Below are 20,502 nucleotides of genomic sequence, written 5' to 3' on the forward strand. Positions count from 1 at the left end.
TGAAACCGGCCTTTCTGGAACGTGAGAAGGTGGAATCCATTTGTTATAGGAATTTCCTTGCTTGAGTACTTTTATGAGAGAGTGCTTTTTTTCCGAGCACTTCTTTGATACCCGACTGGATACTCCTAAAACACCTCAGTGAAGGATCCTAGTACAACACAGACAGCAGTTAACAGACCATTGGCCATTTTTAGAAGTCTTTTAAAATTCAACTGTTTTAATTACTTACTTACCCCTGCTGCTTTGAAAATGCTTGTGCCTAAAGCCTTACAGTTTTCTAGCTTAAGGACTCCTGCATAAAAATATTTTTCAAAACACTGTTTAAAGTGGTGAGTGTTCTCCCCTGCTCCTCTTGGTGCCCAGCATTTCTGTGGTTTTGATATTAAGAATTCAAAATTTAAAATTTACAAACCATTATGCCTTCATAGGCAAAATTATAAAGCGGGGTCTTAGTTTGTGTTGTGACATGTTTTAAAATGGTTCTTTTTCCAACTAAATGTATGTTAATCAAGTGTAACTACAATCACCTTCAGTAGTATTTAGCCCCTTTGTCAACTAAATTGCGAATGATTTGTGTGTACCTTGTTTGCTCCTGCTAAGTGATGCTCATTTTTCTGAGCTTCTGTTTCCTTCTCCCATTTTATATCTTGCATTACAATCTGCATTTTCCAGTGAGTTTGAAAACCAGTGTTGCTTATAGATTCTTGTTTCAGGTGTGCATTCAGAGCTGCCACTTAAACCCCTTCAGCTTTCCGCAAATAAAATGCGCGGTGTCCTTGGGAGCTCCATGTCTCCATCACGTTACTTTCTCCTATCTGTAAAACACATTTGGTTCCTGCTCAGTTTTGTGAAGTGCTTTTCGTTTTGCAAGCGTAAGCAATGCATACATGGGACAGCTTAACCTGTCATTTCAGTCTTCTGCAAAAATGTGCGTTATACTGAGCAGAAAAAGGGTTTATTTGACAGTGTTGCCATGTGCACGGATACTTGCATGCCTCTTTCCTTCAGCATGTACCTTCTAGCAATGCCCTCTTCCCTTGCCTTTTTGCACCAACCTTCTCATATTTACCTTTGCTCTACTTTTCCACCCTCTTCCTCATCCACACCTGTGTACTAATTGTGCCCCCTCCCGCTCCCCGATGATCCAGGCCCTTTGACGCTGCGGACCGCTGTCACCGAGGTGGAAACCCGTGGGATGCGTGGGCCCCGCCGAGGACCCGCGCTGCGGACGGACAGAACGCCGCGTTTGTCCATGAGCGCAATGTGAAGAACGCGGGAATGCATAGCGGTGCTGGTACCTACGCTGTGCAAACCACCATGACCAGTCTCTGAGACCTGGGCTGGTCTGGAGCTCCAGGCTGCTTTCTAGCACAGGCTGGAAAATTGCGTTTTGAGCTGTCCCTGAGATAAGAACAATGGACCCAAAGCTGACTATAGAAGGGCAAAAAAAGCTTTTATTACGAAGGCTCTGCATATCATACTGTTGGTATTTAGTCTTTAAAGAAAAAATAACATATAGGCCAGAAGCCATCTGTCACTCTTACATTAAGAAGAGTATATATATATATATATATATCTTTTTAATTGTTTTAAGGTTTTTCTTAATGACTGAAAGTTTGTGGGGTTTTTTTGTTTGGTTGTTTTTTAATCTGGGTTTGACTTTGAGAGAGCCATGCATGAAGTCCAATTTGTAATAAAGCTGCACATGCAACCAGTGAGTTATAATGTGCTTTCAGAAATCTTAGGGAGACAGAGGATGTAACTTCCCCCCTTTTTGAACCATGATTATTTAAAAATATCTAAAATAGATGGTTGATTTGAAAACTTTTTTTTTTTTTTTTTTTTTTTAACAAGTCATCTTCTGAAAAATATTGTTTGGAAATGGAATAGAATTATTTTAATTTTTTAAGAATAAAATTATCAGAATTCCTGAAAAGGCAAAGGGTAATTTTTTTTTTTTCCACTTTCTAGATAATTTTCCTTCTTTTTTGCTGCTGTGCTCCAATTGAAATGAAACAGAAATATTTCATCGCAAACACCAGACCTACCGTATGATTCATGAGGTTAATTGTTAAGTCAGAGGTTAAGAGTCCAGCTTCATGGCTCACTGGTGCTCTTGGGGGCCTTTAACAACATGAAGAACTACCTTTACCCTGGAACACACTGTGTTTACACGTGTTTTCTGAAGTTAGCTGCTTTTAAGTTGCAATATTTGTTTCCTATTAAAAAAAAAGTGAGGGGAGGAGGGATAAAATTAACTTGTATTTGGCTTTTAAGATAAAGTGTTTGAATGATTTTCAAATTGTTTGAATAATTTTCAAATTGCCACAGAGCCCAGAAATTCAAAAGCATTGTTTTCAGATATCCAGCCCTGAAGAACCAAAAAAGTCAGTTTCACTTGGGACATAACTTGGTATTGCCTGAGTTGTTTTGTTCTCACCTTTGCGTCTGACAGGGGGAAAGAGGTTGCTGGTGTGGTATGAGCCTCTATTTTACAAGTCTGTGTAAAAGAAAGGAAAGATTTGAAAGCTACATATTGAAGATCTGTGGGATCTACAGCCATGATTAGAGCAATCTGTTGTCCTGTTTTTATTTTTAGAATGTACAAGGTGGATGTTAAACCTCTGGAGCAAAGAAGAGCTCTTTGTTTCTTTATTATTTGTAAAGTTGTGTAGAAATATGCAAAGGAAAAACAGGTGTTTTAACTTCAAAATTTCATATAATTTCTGTGTAGGTGAGGGAGAAGCAGCCACTAATTTGAGTGGAGGAATTTGGAATAGTCTTGTATTTAAAATGCAAGAACAAGTCAGTCTTTTATTGCAGAGTTTTAACTTCAGATGTGCTCATGTAGGTAGTGGCTGCTCCTTGGGTATCAGAAGTTTTGTGTAGCTGTCATAGAATTAATGAATAATTGAGTTTGGAAGACATGTCTGGAGATCACTGAGTCCATCCCCATGCTCAAGGCAAGATTAAGTAGAGCAGGTTGCTCAGGACCGTGCCAGCCAGGTTTTGAGGATCTCCAAGGGTGGAGACTTCACACCCTCTCTGAGCAACCTGTTCTGGTGTTTGACCATCCTCACAGCCAAAAAGGTGGGTTTTTTTTCTTGTGTTTAAGTGGAATCTCCTGTATTTCAGTTTGTGCCCATTGCTGCTTGTCCTGTCTCTGGGCTCCCTTGAGAAGAGTCTGGATGTTGCCTTTACTCCCCCCAGCAGGTTTTTATACATATTGGTGAGATCCTCCTGAGCTTTCTCTTCTCCAGGCTGAGCAGTCCCAGCTCTCCCAGCCTCCCCTCCTGTGTCAGATGCTCCAGACCCTTTATTGTCTTTATGGCCCTTTGCTGAGAATTATTATCCTGAATTCCACTAGGGCAAGCAACAGCGCTCAATAGCAGATGGAGAAATTCTACCACACTCGTACCAACAACACCCAGCTGCACATTTACAGGGACAGGGCATGAGCTCTAGGAATGGTGCTGAGGAAACACATGGATGTGTTTCCAAACAGTGTGGTGGTGATATATCTTTGCTTAATATCCACACAGGTTCTGCAGCCAGAACCTTTTCCTAAGGGTGTTTTCTTTCTTTTCATGTAGTTGTTGACTTGCCTATATTAGGCCATGTCCGTATTCGGAATTACCTTTGAACAAATGGGGGACAGCAGAAGTCCTCACTTTAAAAGGAGAAGGACGTTGTTTGTTTGTTTCTGAATATTTTGCCTTTTTGGTTTAGGAAAAAAATCTGAAAAGCTGACAGGCTTAAATTTATTAGTCTTCTTACCTTGAGATACAGCACTGAATGCCCCAAAATGAAGGAAATTAACAAAGAAATTAATACTATTTTACTTCGTTGTGGAGTCAGTGTGAGAAAGTGTTCTGTGTCACTGCCAGTTTGAAAAAAATAAATGAGTTTTGTGGTGCTCCATGCTGTTTAAAATTAGATTACTTGCAAAAGAATTATCCCCATTGCAGCAGGCTTGGATAGTTACTATATTTTGCAGATTGTATTCTACAAACTAGAATGAAGTCTTGTTTTGCTTTTCAACTAGGAAATTAAAAAAAAAAATACCCTTTGTAACTGACAGCTTTGTTGGTCACATTATGCATTGTATGCTGTATGGTACCTACTAATATCAATATATTTGTCAGGCAAAAAGAAGAAATAATACAGTAGCTAACTCCCTTAACCGTGGGAGTTCCCTGAGCATGTAACAACATTTGTGTGATTTATTAGTGGGATGACAAATCTTTCCATGCAGTAAAAACCCTTGATTATTCCTTTATTCTTAATTATTTGTATGGCTTGAACTCCTGGTATCATTCATCAGCTTTTCCATCAGAATATTTCTTAAAATGTGCTCGTAGAAGTTGATTCTGAAGACATAAAGCCTGGTACTTGCTATTATGAAAAGTTCAAGTATCCCTCTGTATGTGACTAAATACAGAAATGTGGAAAGCTAATGCCTGTTTCATTCTTGAGCACCGCACACGGACTGTCCTAGAAGCCCTCCTTTTCCTGGGAAGCCTTTGATTATTTCTTTTGTGATTGGTGTGACAACTTCATCAGTGTTTTATAAGAGAAGTCAGAGATTCTGTGCTGTGATGAAAATAATATCTTGTTCTTTCTACTTTCCATAGTCTGGCTGTTTATGAAGCTCACGTGGGAGACTTCCCACTGATGCTTTGAAGAGGGTGAAGAATCTGGGTGGCCTCAAACAATTTTATGTTCTTTGAGGAACTCGTCTTTTGTGCCTGCAAAGTCCAGTCTCCCTAGTATGACTTTCTTCTTGTGACTGCCTATCTCAGGGAGGCCGAATAGGTGTTTCAGGGGGTCTAAAGGCAAAATGGGGTCAATTCCTATGTGAATCTTGGCTTAGGAGGCTTCTCTAGAGTTTGCCTAAAATTCCTTTAGTCTCCCTGAGGCCCTGCTGTGACACAGGGCTGAAGCTGCAGGGGCTCCCTCCCGTTGAACTGGCTGCCTCAGTCAGTCCTCCACCCCATGGCACAGATGGCAATAAGATTTTCTATAAACTTTCCTCACCTTAATGTAAGTAGTACGCTGCTTTTGGAGCAACACTAGACATTGAGTGTGCCATTTGAATATGCCACCAGATTTCAAGACTGCCCTTAACTCTAGTGGGCAGGTTTTTGAATCAACTCTTGTGTCTGTCTAGTAAATGTTGCTGCAGTTGTCATGGTGGGGGGACAGCTAGTGTAATTACCCTAGCAATTTTCTAATGAAGATAAATTTCATTTTTCACCGATTTTCTCTTTGCTGTGCTGCAGTGCTAAGAAAAGCATTAGAAGATTACCGTGCAAAGAAGTGTTACAAGTGCTTTAGATCACCTGCCTTATGTGGAGTTCATAGGAGCTTATACCTGGTTCCATCAGCATCTCTGTACTGCAGGCAAAGTCTGAACTTCCTGTGCTGGTTGTCATGTTAAACATTTGGGAGGCTATTTACAGAAAACTGTCAGAAAATAGAAGTGAAGTGAAGTTTCATGTGAAAATTGTAAAGCATTTTCGCTCATGTGCATAAGCATCCTCTGATGATAAGGTACAGGATTCAGTCTCTCTTTCTTTGTTGCTCTTAACTGGAAGAGCTCCTATTCCTGCCTATTATTTCTAATAATTGAAGTTCTCTGTATCCATCAATCCCCCTTTGCAGAGCAGTCTGCTGCTTGCCGTTTCCAATTAGTGGTCCACACAGAGGCTGTGCAATAGATCGAAAAATTTCCTGTTATTTCCTTTGCTAGCACCTTCTTATTCCAGTGATTAAGAGAATCAAGCAAGTGACCTCAGTTTGCCTCACAACAATTAATTGTCTTAAGATGATTTGTACATTATTAGCACTAAAACGGTGATATCCTGTAATCTGTTTCAGAGGTATATATTTAACATTGGAAGGATTCTTTTGGGTGCTTGAGTGAGAAGGAGAAGGAGGAGTTTTTTCCTGGAGCCTGTGGTGGTGACACGGGGCTGCTTCCAAATTCCAGGGGCTGGGGGGGAGTTAAGGGGCACGAACCCGGCAGTGATAAGGGAGAAGCTGGTCTGAACTGTCAAGTAGGAATTGTCTGTGTGTGTGAAAGGGTGAATTCTGTTGTGATGAATACTTGCTTGGTATCATTCTTCTTGCTTTTGGGAGAGGACATTCAAAAGTGATAGTTTCTTCTTCTTAAACAAATATTGCAACCAAACGATGTGTGATTGTTGATTGAAACGGGTGACAATCAAAGTGCAGTTTTGTGCACAGGGTGTCTGGTTCACTGTCGTGCTCTGCAGCAGCAATTCTTTCCCCGTTTGTTCATTTGCTGCTGGGATAGCTTTAGTTGCTCCTGAACTTTGAAGAGATGGGTGAGATTCCTGACTGTTTGCACAATATAAGCACCATAATATAACTTCTGGTTTTGTAATTTTTTTTTTCTATTTTCATTGTAAATACAAACAGTAGGACACAATAAAGAGGAGATGTTTAATGGAAACATTAGAAAGCAAAGGAGGTGAAACAAGCGATCCTAGTAGCGTACAGAATATATGCTGTGGTTCACTTAAAATGTGACTGCTAAGGTTTCATTCACATCTCTGCCCAAGTTAATAAAACTGAAAGTAGTGATAGGTATGCGTAACCATAACATAGTGTCAGTGTGGTGCACCCTCCTGCTCACAAGTGTTGGATGAAGTGCTGTACAAATAGCCTTTTGTGAACAGTATCAACTTCCCTCTTTCTACTCTTCTTTCCTACCTGTAAAAATCATAACAGGTACCTTAAGTTTGTTAGAAGAATTTCAGATGTTCATTCCAAAAAGCAAATTTAATGAGTAAAATCTTCCCTCCTTCTCTCTTCACTTTTTCCAATGCTATGTGATAAACTAGCATACAATGTGGACCTGCTCTGTGATGTAATCAGTTCTTCTACAGACATGAAATATTCTTTTTTAATTTTGTTTTTAAACTCACAAAAAGCCAATGTGTATTAGTTACCTGAAGCAGTTTTTACGGAATGTGTCTGATCACCAGAAGATAGCTTGAAAAAGGACATTGCATGTGTTAAAGCTTTTTTTATGTTACAGAAAGAATGGTAACATGCTTCTGCGTATCTCTGCCCATCTTTCTGCCCTGGCAGTGTACCCCTTGTTGATCTGCTAGACAGCACAGAGCTGCCAGAAACTTGTGTTGATGATGCTGCGGCCCGTCCAGTCGTTGGCTTGGCAACAGGAGATTCGGAAGAGGCTGTTAGTTGCCCTCATCCTGGCACAAAGGAAGCTGCTGCTGAAGAAGCAGACTCTGATCGTAAGCAAACTTACAGATTTTTCCCTATAATCATGACATGTGAGGTCAAAGTTGACTGATTACATTGTTATGAGGTTGTTTCCTTACAAAAACCCAGATGTATTTTAGAGAGCTCCCTTAGATTACATGCAGAATGGTAGTTTTACCCCCACCACTGCAGTATTATGAATTAGTCCATTTAGGAATTCAGTGTAAGGTTTCCACCAAAATGTTAACAAATCGTTTTCAAGGAGAGTGTGTTTCACAATCAGTCTTCCATCTGTGAAATTTCTAATATTGCTGTCGGTATATCTACTGAACTGTCCTTAACTGCTTCCAAGAGCTGCCTTTTTTTTTTTATTTTACTGTATTACCATAATTTGCCACCAGTTTTTCAAGAACTCTATAAGATGTCGTCATGACTTTGAGTCATGCAGTTTGAGACAACAATGTAAGTCAGCTCTCCCCATTTCAGCTGGAGGCAGTTTATTACCAAGGACAAAGGTACAAGGGAAAAGTCACAGGTTTTTATGGGATCTGACTTCAGCCACAAAGAGTGAAGTGCAACCATCTGAGCGATTACCTCTTTCTGCTTCTCTCACTGTGAGGGTGGCTGGTAAATGAACTTGCAGGAGTGCAGAGTGTTGTGACTCAGTACATACAGCTGAGCAAGAGGCTTCCCCCCATCCCAGTGCCTTTTCCCACAACTTAAAAACCATATAATTCACGTTCAGGAAGAATGCAAGTTACAAGTCAAATAATTCCACCGTGACATTAGCAAGATGATATATATATTTTCTGTCTTTTTCAGCATTCGAAGACACATTCCTAAAGCTGAGACAGCAGCTGGAGACAGAGCACAACAGCCCGGTGCCAGCTGAGCGTCCCAACATAAACATAAATGTGCAGGTACTTGGGCTTCATCCCTCCTGACAGAGCCACTGAGTGCTGTTCAGATCAGTCTGAAGAGTCTTCTGCTTGCCTTGGTCTGTTTGCAGGAATTTTTAAGAGTATGAGTGAGTAAAGGGGACAGTAAAGAAAATACAAATGCTTTGTAATGTAGAAACTTGTGTGTGATGGAGCAGCGAGGTAAGGTTGAGGGGCAGAGGTCCATGTGCGTGTATGCAGACTGCAGCCTGGTGACATTTTCTGGGGTCAATGGGAGCAAAAGGCATAAATGCTTGAAATGCGCCTCTGTGGTCTTTATCTGTAGGTTACAGTGTTTTATAGTTCTCCCTCTTTTTTGAGGGGTTGAGTTGCCTTCAGTAACCCTCACAGAATGTTGTTTTGACGTTTTGTTTTGAGAAAAGTTTGCTTGTGATCCATCCCTCCTGTTAAGTCACCAGTTTTTACCGACTCTCTAAAGCAGGTGTTAGTGCTGCGTGTGTTTACACAAAGAGGTGTGATGTGATTTCATTTAGTGCTCTCAGAAACCCTTTTGAGCAAATCAGGCTGCATTTCCATGGGCAGCTGAGCCAGAGAGTAAGCTTCAGTGCCCTGGGCAGGGCCAGGGCTCTCTTGCCTCTCACTCCTCTTTGCTCTTCCTTCCCTCGCTTCCCTCTCTCCTATCACCTCCAGGAATCATTGCATGTTTCAGTGAACCATTGTAGTCTACAAAATGACAAACAAACCAAAAAAATTACTTTTTGTTTTGAACTTTTTTTTAAAGTTGTTCAATAAGCTCATGGAGGGGGTCAAATAAATGCCAGAGCTGTAGTGAAATAAGTAGTGTTGCTAGCAGGGGTGGAAAGGACAGGATCTTCCCATACAACAGCAATGAACTTTCAGAGATTCACTGGTTATCAGATAACTGCACCCATGCAGGATATCCTTTTTTTAATGAGCTTCAAAAAAATTGGAATTTAGGTTTCCCTCTGAGTTTGCCTGTAAATAAATCATATGTTTATAAAGGAAAAAAAGACAAAAAGACAACTTACTCTGCTTCCTTTGTGTTAAGGATTTGGGTGCTTGATTGCATTTTGAAGAAGCAGCGAAACACCTGGCAGTGTTCTCTCTGTACAACCATCCTTTGCAGAGAGGCCTGAGGATTTATCCGAATTCCAGTGAAGCAGCTGTGATTTTTCTTTCTCCCTCAATAGTAAAATGATCCAGGTGCCAAGAGAGGTGTTAGCAGTATGTGTTTGGGCTAAGCCCATTGCTGAGCATGTGTTTCCCTGCTCTGTGTGAGGGAGGGCTGCTGCTTGGGTACCCTGGGTGCTGCATGCTGTTCTGCTCCTGTCCCCTTTAAGGTCTGTTGTCAGAGATGCCTTGTGCAGTACCTCTCTGCTTGGTGAGTGCATTACCAAGATTACCAAGTCTCTAAGAAGATTAGTCAGTAGCCTGTAGGCCCTGCTGTGCTGAAACGCTGCCTCTGTATAAACTAAAGCAAACGAACACAGCTTATTTCAGAATATTTTTGCCTGTTGAGCTCTGCTTTAGTTCAGAAGAGAGGGGAAAAAACCCAAAACATTTAATTGGTTAAATGGAGAGAATGGAGTGAAAGTGTCTTAGTGGTTTTTGAGTTGTGGCTGTTGCATAGTAAGCGAGATAAGATTTCTGTAATGAGCTAATCTAACAAACATCTGCCAATGCAGTACAGTCAGCTATCCAGCTGCTGTCTTGTGAGGTGCTGAGTAACTTTGGATATTAGAGGTTACAGATACTGGGGTGATAGTAACTTGATTAGAGAGAAAGAACATCTACATAACTGAGAAATACATGATGTGTGGATCAACAGTGTGTCAATGTGATTCTTTGAGTAAAACAGACTTCAGCTTTCAAGAAAGATGTGCAAACTATATTGCAAAAATATAAGAGTAGATCGTCAGTGGTTTTCCTCAGATAGAAAAGATTGAATAAAGCTTTTCAGTCTATGATGTAGCTTACCAAGAAATTACTTGAGAGTGTTTGTTTAAAAAGCTGAACAAAGATTAGAGACTGTATACTTTGAATTCTGTATGCCTCAAATTGCAAAGACATGTAGATTACAGTAGCATGAAATGAGTACCCCCAGTTGTGGTAAGAGATGAAGATTAATGGTCTGGAAATGAGTCCTGAAAAGAGTGACCTAAGAAAAAAACCGCTTTATTTCCTGCTTTTGAAGCACTTTGTTATAAAAACTACCTATTGGCTCTCCTCCTGCACTTAGTTCTGCTCTTAATCTACTTGTAAAAGAGGCATTTATGACATCTGCTTCTGACTGAACCAAATGGAACTGCAGTGTATACACTAAAACCCTGCAGTGAGCTTGAATCCTGGAGCTTGCCTTTACAATACTTGAGATGAACACAGAGTTCCAGTGACCTCCCTGAAACTGTATGGTAGCAAATTTCAGCATGTCTCATCTCCCTGAAGTTTTACCAGTGCATGAGATACCTACCTATGTAGAAGCAGTTACAGCACACAAAAGGTTTGGTAAAATGCATGGGGGAAAAGCATTAGTTTGCTGCTTATGAAGGCAGATCTGCATCCTGAGCTTTGTAAGTGATGCTGTCAAATGCCAATGGACTGCTCACTTCAGCTTTGTTAACTAAATATTTTCAACTGTTGTCTGTCAGGTTCAGAGATTGCCAGCCAGCATCATCATTACATAATTCTGTACTTCCAATCAATCAATCTTGATTGATTTCTTTGCTAGGGAAATATTTATCTTGCCATCTCTGTTCTTTTAGAGAAAAGGAGAAATCTGTACAGAATGAGAACTGGGAAGGGGGAATGAATGGCTTCATTCTTCACCACTGCTCCCTGCCAAAATCTGCTGGGATGGAAGAATGCGACTTTGTCCTTTCCCAGCTTTCACTAGTGCAGTGACCAGATCTGACAAAAGAGAACAAATAGCTCTTAAATACACCAGCGCTTGGCTTTCATCAGCTTCTGAAGTGAAGTGAACGATAAAAAGTTCACCCTTTGCCATGTTCAAAGTCTGCTCCAGAGTCAGAAATGCAAGGATGTGAGGGTTTTCTTTTTCGGAATTCCTTGTGATCTGTGAACAAATAGAAGTTGCTCCAAAATGTGACTGTGTTAGACTCCATCTCCCTGCACAGAGTGATTTCCAGTGGCACCAGGAACGCTGCTCAAAAGCAGAAAGCTTGGGGATCGCACGCCCTGCTGCTGCCGTTCATCTTTCCTTCCCATCCTGCATCGCTGCCTAGCTCCATGTTTTCATTGAAGAGTAAAGTACAAATACAGTTTGTCTAGTACATGGAAACAATAAACATTCATAATGAGCTAGAATACTGACAAATCCCAGCAGCTTTACTGTTTTATGTGAACAACTGAAGTGTCTTATAAGTTAGACATCTTGAGGCGTTATCAGGTCCCAGATGCTTTCCCCTCTAGCTATGTGCTTTTTCCATAAAATAAAAAGTAAAACACCACTGTTTTTTTCAAGCACAAAATAGAAAGTATTGAGAAAAAATGTCTTTAATATTGATGGAAATATTTCCTTGGTGTTGTAGAACTTACACTTGCTTGCATTAAAATATTTCTTAATAGTACTAATCTTTTGAAAAGTTTGGAATATAATTGCTAATAGACTAGAGTGACCTAATCTGACTGGTTGTTCGAGTAAAGGAAGATGAGAGGGAAGTTAAGCCACAAAATGGTGCTTAAAGCACCAGTGTACTCACGTGCTCAATTAAAATAACCAAATTTACTGTATTACTAGTACTGGAATAATGCATTAGAAATTCTGTGCAGGGGCTGTTAATGTACAGCATCCTGTTCAGTGAGGTCCAGCGTGAGGATTTAAAGATTGTCACAGTTGGGTACTGTGATGATGATGATTATTATTATTTCAGTTTTAACACCAGACTTTTGGCAATTCCAGGAGCTTCTTGAAAATACCACCACTTAAATGTTTAATACTTTATTGTTTTGTTAGTCTTCATGAATTATGTGAATTTGCACCTCTTAGTATCTGGTAGCAGTAGTCATTAGTAACACTGGTGGTTGTTCCTCATACCTTTTTATGTTGACAGTGACCCCTGAAGATTTTGCGAAATTCTGTATTTAGTGCTGACTGGGGTCAAGATTTTAAAATGGGTTCTTTAGGTAGTCTTCTAAGTTCCTATGCAGATGCCTCAAAAGGTGATTCAGAGGGAGACAAGAAAATGTTTTTTGCCTCCCTGAAGACCTAATAACCTGAAAGTTTTCACTAATATTTCCAGTTAATAAATTCTGTGAATAAAGGAAAAGCTAAAGGAGAGCTTATTTTAAACTTCTGCCCCTCTCTGTCTGTCCATGCACTGGGCATCGTTCCTCTGGCCGTGCCGCAGTCCCTGCACTCAGGGTGCAGTGGGGTTGTCCCTGCTGCGGAAGGCAGAGCCTCTGGGGGCAGCCCGGGTGGGGGATGGCAAGGACTGCGAGGCTCTGTCTCCCTCTGCTGAGCTGTAGCCTGAGAAGAAAGGTCACCAGGTTTAGTTTCCACTCAGTTAATTAAATTCTGTTGCTAGTCAAATAGCAATTATTAGATTGAATGCTTAATTAACGTTTTTTATCATTAAGAAATGCAGCTCACATAATGCAATATACTGTAGTGAAAGGTTTCATATTTTTAATTGTCTTACGTATCTGGTTGCCAGTTTGCTCTGATAGAGTCAGCGATGGGGGAGGTAGCTAACAGCACATTAAACTGTTGTTCTAATTTATAAGTGCATTCTAAGATCAAAATCTTCTCAACTTTGCATTTGAGAGTAAATTATCAACTTTTTTATATATATATATATAGTTATGCTATAGTGGTATAATATGCTGGTTGCTATATTGATCTATCAGTAAACCAGGCTGCAAATTTAGGGTCTGTTTCCCTTGTTGCATGCTGGATTTTCAGCACAGGGCTTTGAATCTCCACTTCTAAGCATCGTGCTTTTTTTTACTTTATGTCTTGTTGTGACTTTACAACTGCATTTCAAAACAAAGAAATAGCCTTTTCATTTCACTGTAAATCTGCTGACTTTCAGAGCCTTGTTGTTATTTAGAGATGTTAATAAACTTCAGCCCAGACTTTTCCATGTGGGAACTGCTACTAATGAAGATTTTTTCCATGTCTAGGATGAAGTGGTAAAGTTGACAGATAAATGTCTTAAGAATGCAATTGAGAGCCCAGTCGCAGCAGCAACGTGGCTTCCAGCAGATATGAAAAGCAATATCCTGAAGGCCCAGGCAGAAGCAGGGCACAAGGTAAATGCTCAGCTGAGAGGGGTTGTGACATTTCTTGAATGTTTTTATTTCCCTTCAGTTGCCTGGTGTTGGAGAAGGTGCCTTGCAGGTACAGGTTCTCCAAGAGCCAAAGTCCAGAGTAGAATAAAAGAGCCTTTCAGCCTTCCTCCATGATAATAGTCATCCAGTACTGGAATGGTTGTCCTAGGAAGAATCTCCATCCTTGATGATACTGAACATGGAACTGAACAAGGCCCTTAACAAGGCCTGGTTTGAGTGGTGACTGAGTCAGATAACCTCCAGGGGTTGTCTTCTAACCAAGAAATTATTCTGTGACTAAGGCTATGCTTCTAGAATGTTCTACTAGATTTTATAGCAAATAATGGTGTTTTATTTGGCTATATTTGTGAATTATTTCCGCACTGAAGTTTTCACATAGGATTGATTTTTCGAGTCCCTGAGCAGTAGATGAACAACACACTTTCATGCTGGGAGGGAGCCACTCAGCTCTTCTGTGGATCTCAGAACCCCCACAAGATGGAAACAGGTGTCAGAAATGTATATCTTTGTTCATTTTTTCCTCTCAGGTCATAAGAGAAGACAGCCTGACAGGTGTCAAGAATTCCAATATTCAGGATGCTGCTGCCAGGTACTGAACACTTTTGGGAAGAAATATGTGATCTTGTTACCCAAGTACAGCACTGAGTGCTGTACAGTTCAGTGTGGTCTTTCAGTGGCTTGGTGATCACTGCATTTTACCTTGTTATAGCGTAGCTTGACATGGTGAGTGTGAAGTGTCTTTAAATTGAAAACCAGCAAGCAGTACAGTTGCTAAGTTTTGTTATATACAAGGTAATCCAGATACTCTTTATTCTCCCATACTTTAATTTGATAGACATTGTTCTAACAGCAGCTTCTGTCACTGTAGTTATTTCTGACCCACGAACAACTTCATTGTGGGGAGAGGGGTTGGGTCTGCTTACAGTAGCTGTTTTCTAGTGGAGAAAAAAATTTGTATACAAAAACCTGACATCGACAGTTGATTTCCTAAGAACTACTGAATTTCAAATGATTGCTAATACCAGTGGGATTTCAGGCATTGGAAAAGTTAATGGGTTACGGCATGTAATCTCTTGACCATTCGTGAATATGAGCATGTATCAGACCTCAAAGAGCACATGGGGATATTGAATAAAATGTACATCTAGCCATCTCCAAAATACGCTGTAACAACTGACTCACTAAGAGCTTTCTGTGGAATGTTGTACCTGTTTATTATTTTGTGTTATTTTTGTTGTTTTGTGCCAGGAACATTCTCCCATTAGGGAAAACACAGAGTAGTTCCCCAGCAACCAGTCCAGTATTTCAAGACCCGAGAGAGCTGCTGAAAGCAATCCCTGCCTCAAACACCTTTGTTCTGTAAGTGATTCAGGAAAAACGTGTTTCTGGGGTAAGGGAACCATGTGGAGATTATCATGAGCACATCTGAAAAGTTGAGGAACAGTTGCTGAGCAGTTAGGCTACATCTAACTGAGCAGGTTTACCGATGCATCTTTAATTACTGTTGCAGGAGGTAATCAGCATAGGCTGGGCCTCAGGGTGAGTATCCTAGCAAGGAGCAAGCAAATCTCTCTCATCTTCTGAAACAGCTGAAATATTTGATGTCTTGCTGCTGCTGGCTCTAAAGAGGAAGATAAGAGGATGGCAGGGAAGGCCTCAGGCGAATTAGAAACAGGGGCTGAAGATCCTTTGAGACAGAAGATATTGATACGGACAGGTCTCTACATAGCTATAGCTGAAACTAGGAAAGGGAGCAGTAATCTGCAGAGGTTGTTGGAAGGCATTTACTTCGACAAGCACACAAACATTTGTCTTCTGTCTGCCTCACATGGAACTGGTGTGTCGAGTTTTTGGGTTGAGCTTTCAGGGAAGCAGCACTGTGTGCTGATGAGAATGTTTTCTTCTTTCAGGAATGCATTAAATGACGACAAGGCTGCCTCTAACCATGAGGACCTGCTGATTCCAGCTAATCTGGCTCCAGCTGAGGAAGCTGCTGTTTCAAAGGTATCGCCACCTGCCAGCCTGGAAGGTTTCTGTGTGTCACGTTCTGAGCTACTGGTGCCTCCAGGCAAGCAGAGCACACCTTGCTGCGTGCCTCCCATAACTCAGTGAATACCCGTCATTGCTGAATGCCAGAGAGCGCTTTCTGGATCAGGCAGGGACACTGTGCAGATCTCTCCAGAGGCCGTTTCTGGGTGTCCTTCCAGGTTCTTTGCCTGACACTTATTTTTCAAAATTGATAGTTTTCCTCACACCAGTGGGGATCTCCTACCATCCCAGTGAGGAAAGAGGTGACAGGGGTGAAATTCTGACATAGGCAATTCCTATCAAAAGAACCCCAGAGGGAAAAGTTTAAAGTGAAATGTTTATTGGTTGTATTCTGGTTACCTTAAGGATCAGATAATTTTTAACTGGACTTCATGAAATGCACATAGTAGTTCGGGGTCAACTCTCCTTTGCCCCCTCCAAAATAGAAGAGGAGTCTAACACTGGACTCTGCTGGTGCTGCAGCAGACTCAGGGGTTATTCTGGATCACTAAAGCACTATGCCCTTTAGCTTTTGTCCCTCTAAACCAGCATTATGTAGTTGATCCCACTGAATAATTATCAGTCTCATCTTCGGAGTTCAAATACTCAGCTCCCAGACCTTGCCGACCACCTTGTCGGATGGCGCAGTGCCACATCTTCACGCAGGGGAGTGGGACAGTTTCACAGCTCACGTTGCAGTGACTTTGTTTCCAGTATGCTAATGAGAATAAGTGAAGTGAAAAGGCTATTAAAAAAGGTCTCATGGGAAGGTTTGTGAAAACAGACCTGATAAACAGTGGTGTTCATTAAGGATACTGCTCTGTAATTTGGGAAGCCACTAGAGTATTCAAGAGACCTATCTGGTTACTACTGGGAATTCAATTCAAAACTGATTTATTCCATAGAGCACTCCAGATGACCAGGACGTTTCCTTAACATCATTGACAGAGAATCTAATTGACTTTACAGAAGCCACACCTCGGGTAAATGTATTTAAAAACCAAACTTCTTCCTTCACACACATACAGTGGTTTTTACACAAACTCTCCTCTGGCTTTAGTATTTGTCCACCAGACTTGGATCTGCTGCAGTAGAGTGAAGTGGTGATTGACCTGGATCCGTGCATAGATGCCCCCTCCATGAAGGGTGGCTGTCGTAGGGTTGTAGATCCTGCAGTTTTGTCATGGAAGTGAGGGAACCTGAAGAGTTGACTTGTATCTGTGCCGCAAGGGCCTGTGGTCTTATTTTAGTATACCCGCAAGTGTCAGCCTGCTTCTCAGGCTTTTGGGTATATCTAATACTTCGGAAATTAAATGTAAATGTGTATATACACACAGACATATATATATATATATATATATATATAAAATAAATACTTGAAAATAAATTTCTAATACAAATCTACCCTTTTATATAGATAAAAAAAATCTCTTGTAATCTGTGCCAGGAAAAAAGGAGTTATGTTGCATGCATCAAAAAAGGGGGAGGAGTAGGACCTTTAACCTGTTCACAGAAGTGCACCCTTGGTTAACTTCATCCACAAAGCAGAAAAAAAAAAATGGGCTAAGTTGCCTGTTGGAAGGGAGCACCGTGCTGAACCTGCAACCAGTGCGTGTCGGTGAGGGAACGGGTGGGAGCTGCGGGCTGTGCGGAGCCATTTGCCTTTTGGTGTGAGGTCACATTGTCTGCAGTGGTTTGAACATTGGCGATAGACAAATATCCAGCATCAGTTTGGGAGGCAGTGTTGTTTTGGGAGGCAATATTGTTTCAAGAATGTTCTCAACTACTTCTAACCTTTTCTAATGAGCGTTTGTTTGCTTTTTGTAGGTGTCTTCCCAGCCCGTGATAACACCGAGGTGGTTAGTGCCAGTGAGTTATTTGACTGTTCCTTAACAACGAAAGAAAAAGAAAGCTCTTGTCATGATTAAGAAACAGGAGCTCGAGTAAAATATAATAATTTGTAATAATTTGAAGGCCCAGAAAATAATGTACCAGACCAAAAATAAGGCAAATTAACTCAGCTGGAGAAAATCAAACAACATAAATATCCTGTTAAACTTCTTTTTTTTGCTGTGTTACATTCCAACTAAATGCCATAAAGTTTAAGAATTTGCATTTACCAAAACCCACCCTGGAACTTGACGAGTCTTAGTTTTTACTGTTATAAGTAAATCACATTGAAAAATCAGCTTGTCTTGCCATGACAGGTTTTTATTTGTTTCCTTTTTTGTTCTCTGCAATTCAGACTGGACTGATTTCCAATGGGCCTTTGGGAAATGATGTTGCCTTGGCCCTGAAGGCAGAGAGAGGCAGCACGGAGGCTCTGTTGGTGGCAGCGGGTTTGCCACCGTCCCAGCAGACGGCTGATGTCCCTGCGAGGTAAGGGCTCCTCAGCACTCACTTCAAAAGTGTCTGTGGAGTGGAAGGGCAGTATGTGCTCTTAACTACTTCCACTTAAATTGCTAAGGTTGTCATTTAGACACAGTGCCTTATTTTGCTGGGCTTATAAACTATCGTTCTGTCTCATTTTGTAGCATTTGAAATCTTATAAATAGAGCAGCTGATGTGTGTCTATTTTTACATAACGTTGTTTGAAGGGTAAGAAAACATTTTTTAATTCAAGTAAGTGAAGGAACAAAGCATACAAATTTGGCTGGAGTTGGAGACAAACCTGTTGTTATTACAAGTGCTATAAAATCAATTAATGGATTTTAATTATAATTTCACTTCAGTTTCTTTCTGTATATGGTAACATGTTTTAGTACTGGAGTAAAATTATGGTACAGATGAATTTTCTGAGAAATCTTTTTACAGTGTTCCAGTACCTGCAAGAGGATTGGCAGGGGTGTTGGGGATGTCCCCCAGTTGTTTCCAAGCTGTAAGGAAGTCAGTGAACAGCATCTGTAGAAACCTTCCCTCTTGCTATTCTATTCTGCCATGCCGGTGAGGCAGAACAAGGGCCGTGACGATCAGGCCTTCCAGGGAACCTTGTACAATGCAGATGCACATGGCAATGATGCTGCTGCTGCACCCTCGGAAATGGATTCAGTTTGCTCTTCTGCTCTAGTCCATTGGTCTTATTAAATTATGAGGGGAACAGCTGTTAATGCTCTGTGGAACAATACTCATCTCTCTTAAACCCTCATGGTAGATCTTCTTGGTGGAGTGTATTTACAGGGCCTCTTTTTTTTCCCTTTTAGCCCAGTTACTGAGGATGCTACAGGAAGAACAAAATGTTTACTCACCACTGAACTCTAGAAGGAGGAGTTTCTGCACCTTCCCACCTTGTAAAAACTCAGATCTTCTATCGTATCTTCAAGGGATCCTTCCAAAAGACTTGCTTGGGATCAGCTCTTGCTGAATGGGAATCGAACAGCCAGCTGGTTTGTTAAGAGACTTCTACATTTATTGCAATCTAACTGGAATTACAGTCTAAACTGGGATATAAAACCACATGCAGGTTTGATCTTCTCCCTCAGGAGGAGGGAAATCCCACACTGGAGCTAGTTCTGAACGTGAAGAAAATAATCTAGTTGTGTTCCACTCACACTGGGTTTAGTTTTATGTACCCTGTGCTGCCTCTCGAGTGGTAACGAGAAGCGTTCACTTTGACATTGGCTGTGCAGAGTCTGAGCGTCCTGTCCCTGACCTGTGTAGGTGAACACTGGAACCATGAGGAGGACTCGTAGGGCCACCTCGTGGCCATACTGTGGATGGGGCTCACAGTGGTGACTTTCATACGGCCAAGCACATTTGCTTCTATGTGATTGTTCCCTCTCTTTCCTTTGTTTTACCAACACATACTCTCCTTTTTGGCCTTAAACCCTTTAATAATCCTTGCACCTCCTGTTAGAGTACCTGGAAAGAATGAAAATCTAGTTCATCTGTGACCAACTACATGGACTGGATTTGAGCTGCTTGCTGCAACCAGAAAAAGGAAAATTCACCTGCCAAACAGCTCACAGCATTAGCTCACTACGGCAGAGGTCCCACATTTTGCAACTGATTATTTCATTTCCTATACAACTGAAGTACATGCATTTTAGGCTAGATATATGTACGTTTTAAATGCTGAAGTAGTGAAGGTGTGAGTACAGCTTACTTCAGGAACTGCTTATTTGTTAGTTTTGTTGTCATACAGGGCTGGGAAGGAAAAGAATGTTCTTGTTTCTGTTCGTACTGTTTCTGGTTGTCGTTTCCAGATGCCGTGCTTTGGGAATACTTACTGGGTATGTTAGCAGCATGAGGGTACAACTAGCTCACTTCTTAACACCACCTCAAATCCTGTTCTAAGTGTCATCTAATAGTCATATGTAGAACAAAGAATAGAATAACGTGAAAACAGGGAAAAGAGTGTGAAAAGTTCCTGTAAGCAGTTCACTTCTTGCAGAAGGAAGGTAGGAGCTCTTGCAAGAGCATGCTCCATGGAGCCTGTGAAGGCCAGCTGGTGCTCAGGTGAAGTACGGGGTACAATTTCTGTTATAAGAGATCATTTGAGTCCTGGGCAGCAGGATCCTCATGTAGACATGCAGAGGTGAGCATGTGGGTATGCAGCCTGGGAATAAGGTCAGTGCAGAGTCAGAGGGACAAGAAACATAGAAGCCCAATGATGACCCTGCGTGTCCAAGCAGGGAAGCACAGATGAAGCAATTGATGATCGGTCTTTCTTAGGAAGATGTTTGTACATACAACTGGGGTTGGAGGATGTTTTCTGGATAGTGCTTCTGTTTGTAAATATTTCTATACACTTGGTTCTTAGAAACAATTTTAAATGTGAAAGTCCATTCTGAAACCTGTATGCACAACTTCTTTGTTGCACACTGGCTGTGTGCATGTCTGTCGGTGTTGACAGAGATTTGGACCAAACCACTGTGGGTTGTGCAAGTGAGTTGGTGCCCAACTGGGCTCTTCTTTCAGACCAGGATGTGGGTGTTCTCTGTGCTGCTCCTGTGCTCTTGTTTGCAGGATGCTGAATGACAGTGTTGAGGAA

The 20,502-nt window shown here is 41.2% G+C and overlaps 1 protein-coding gene across 1 annotated transcript in view; it reads left to right on the forward strand.

Annotated features, from left to right (window-relative positions):
* EPB41L5 (erythrocyte membrane protein band 4.1 like 5) overlaps positions 1 to 18,770 on the forward strand; it is a gene marked incomplete at its 3' end in the record, with an annotated part of 54,764 nt that extends 35,994 nt beyond the window's left edge. Inside the window, exons 17-26 of the mRNA XM_080346664.1 lie at positions 7,120 to 7,286; positions 8,077 to 8,174; positions 13,317 to 13,445; positions 14,012 to 14,073; positions 14,733 to 14,843; positions 15,395 to 15,488; positions 16,418 to 16,495; positions 17,340 to 17,381; positions 17,758 to 17,891; positions 18,713 to 18,770. Of these exons, the coding sequence (XP_080202790.1) occupies positions 7,120 to 7,286; positions 8,077 to 8,174; positions 13,317 to 13,445; positions 14,012 to 14,073; positions 14,733 to 14,843; positions 15,395 to 15,488; positions 16,418 to 16,495; positions 17,340 to 17,381; positions 17,758 to 17,891; positions 18,713 to 18,770 (973 nt within the window). The remainder of the gene's footprint in view (positions 1 to 7,119; positions 7,287 to 8,076; positions 8,175 to 13,316; positions 13,446 to 14,011; positions 14,074 to 14,732; positions 14,844 to 15,394; positions 15,489 to 16,417; positions 16,496 to 17,339; positions 17,382 to 17,757; positions 17,892 to 18,712) is intronic.
* Positions 18,771 to 20,502: the final 1,732 nt, after the last annotated feature.

Source organism: Nesoenas mayeri (assembly GCF_963082525.1).
Source record: "Nesoenas mayeri genome assembly, chromosome: 6".
NCBI lineage: Eukaryota > Metazoa > Chordata > Aves > Columbiformes > Columbidae > Nesoenas > Nesoenas mayeri.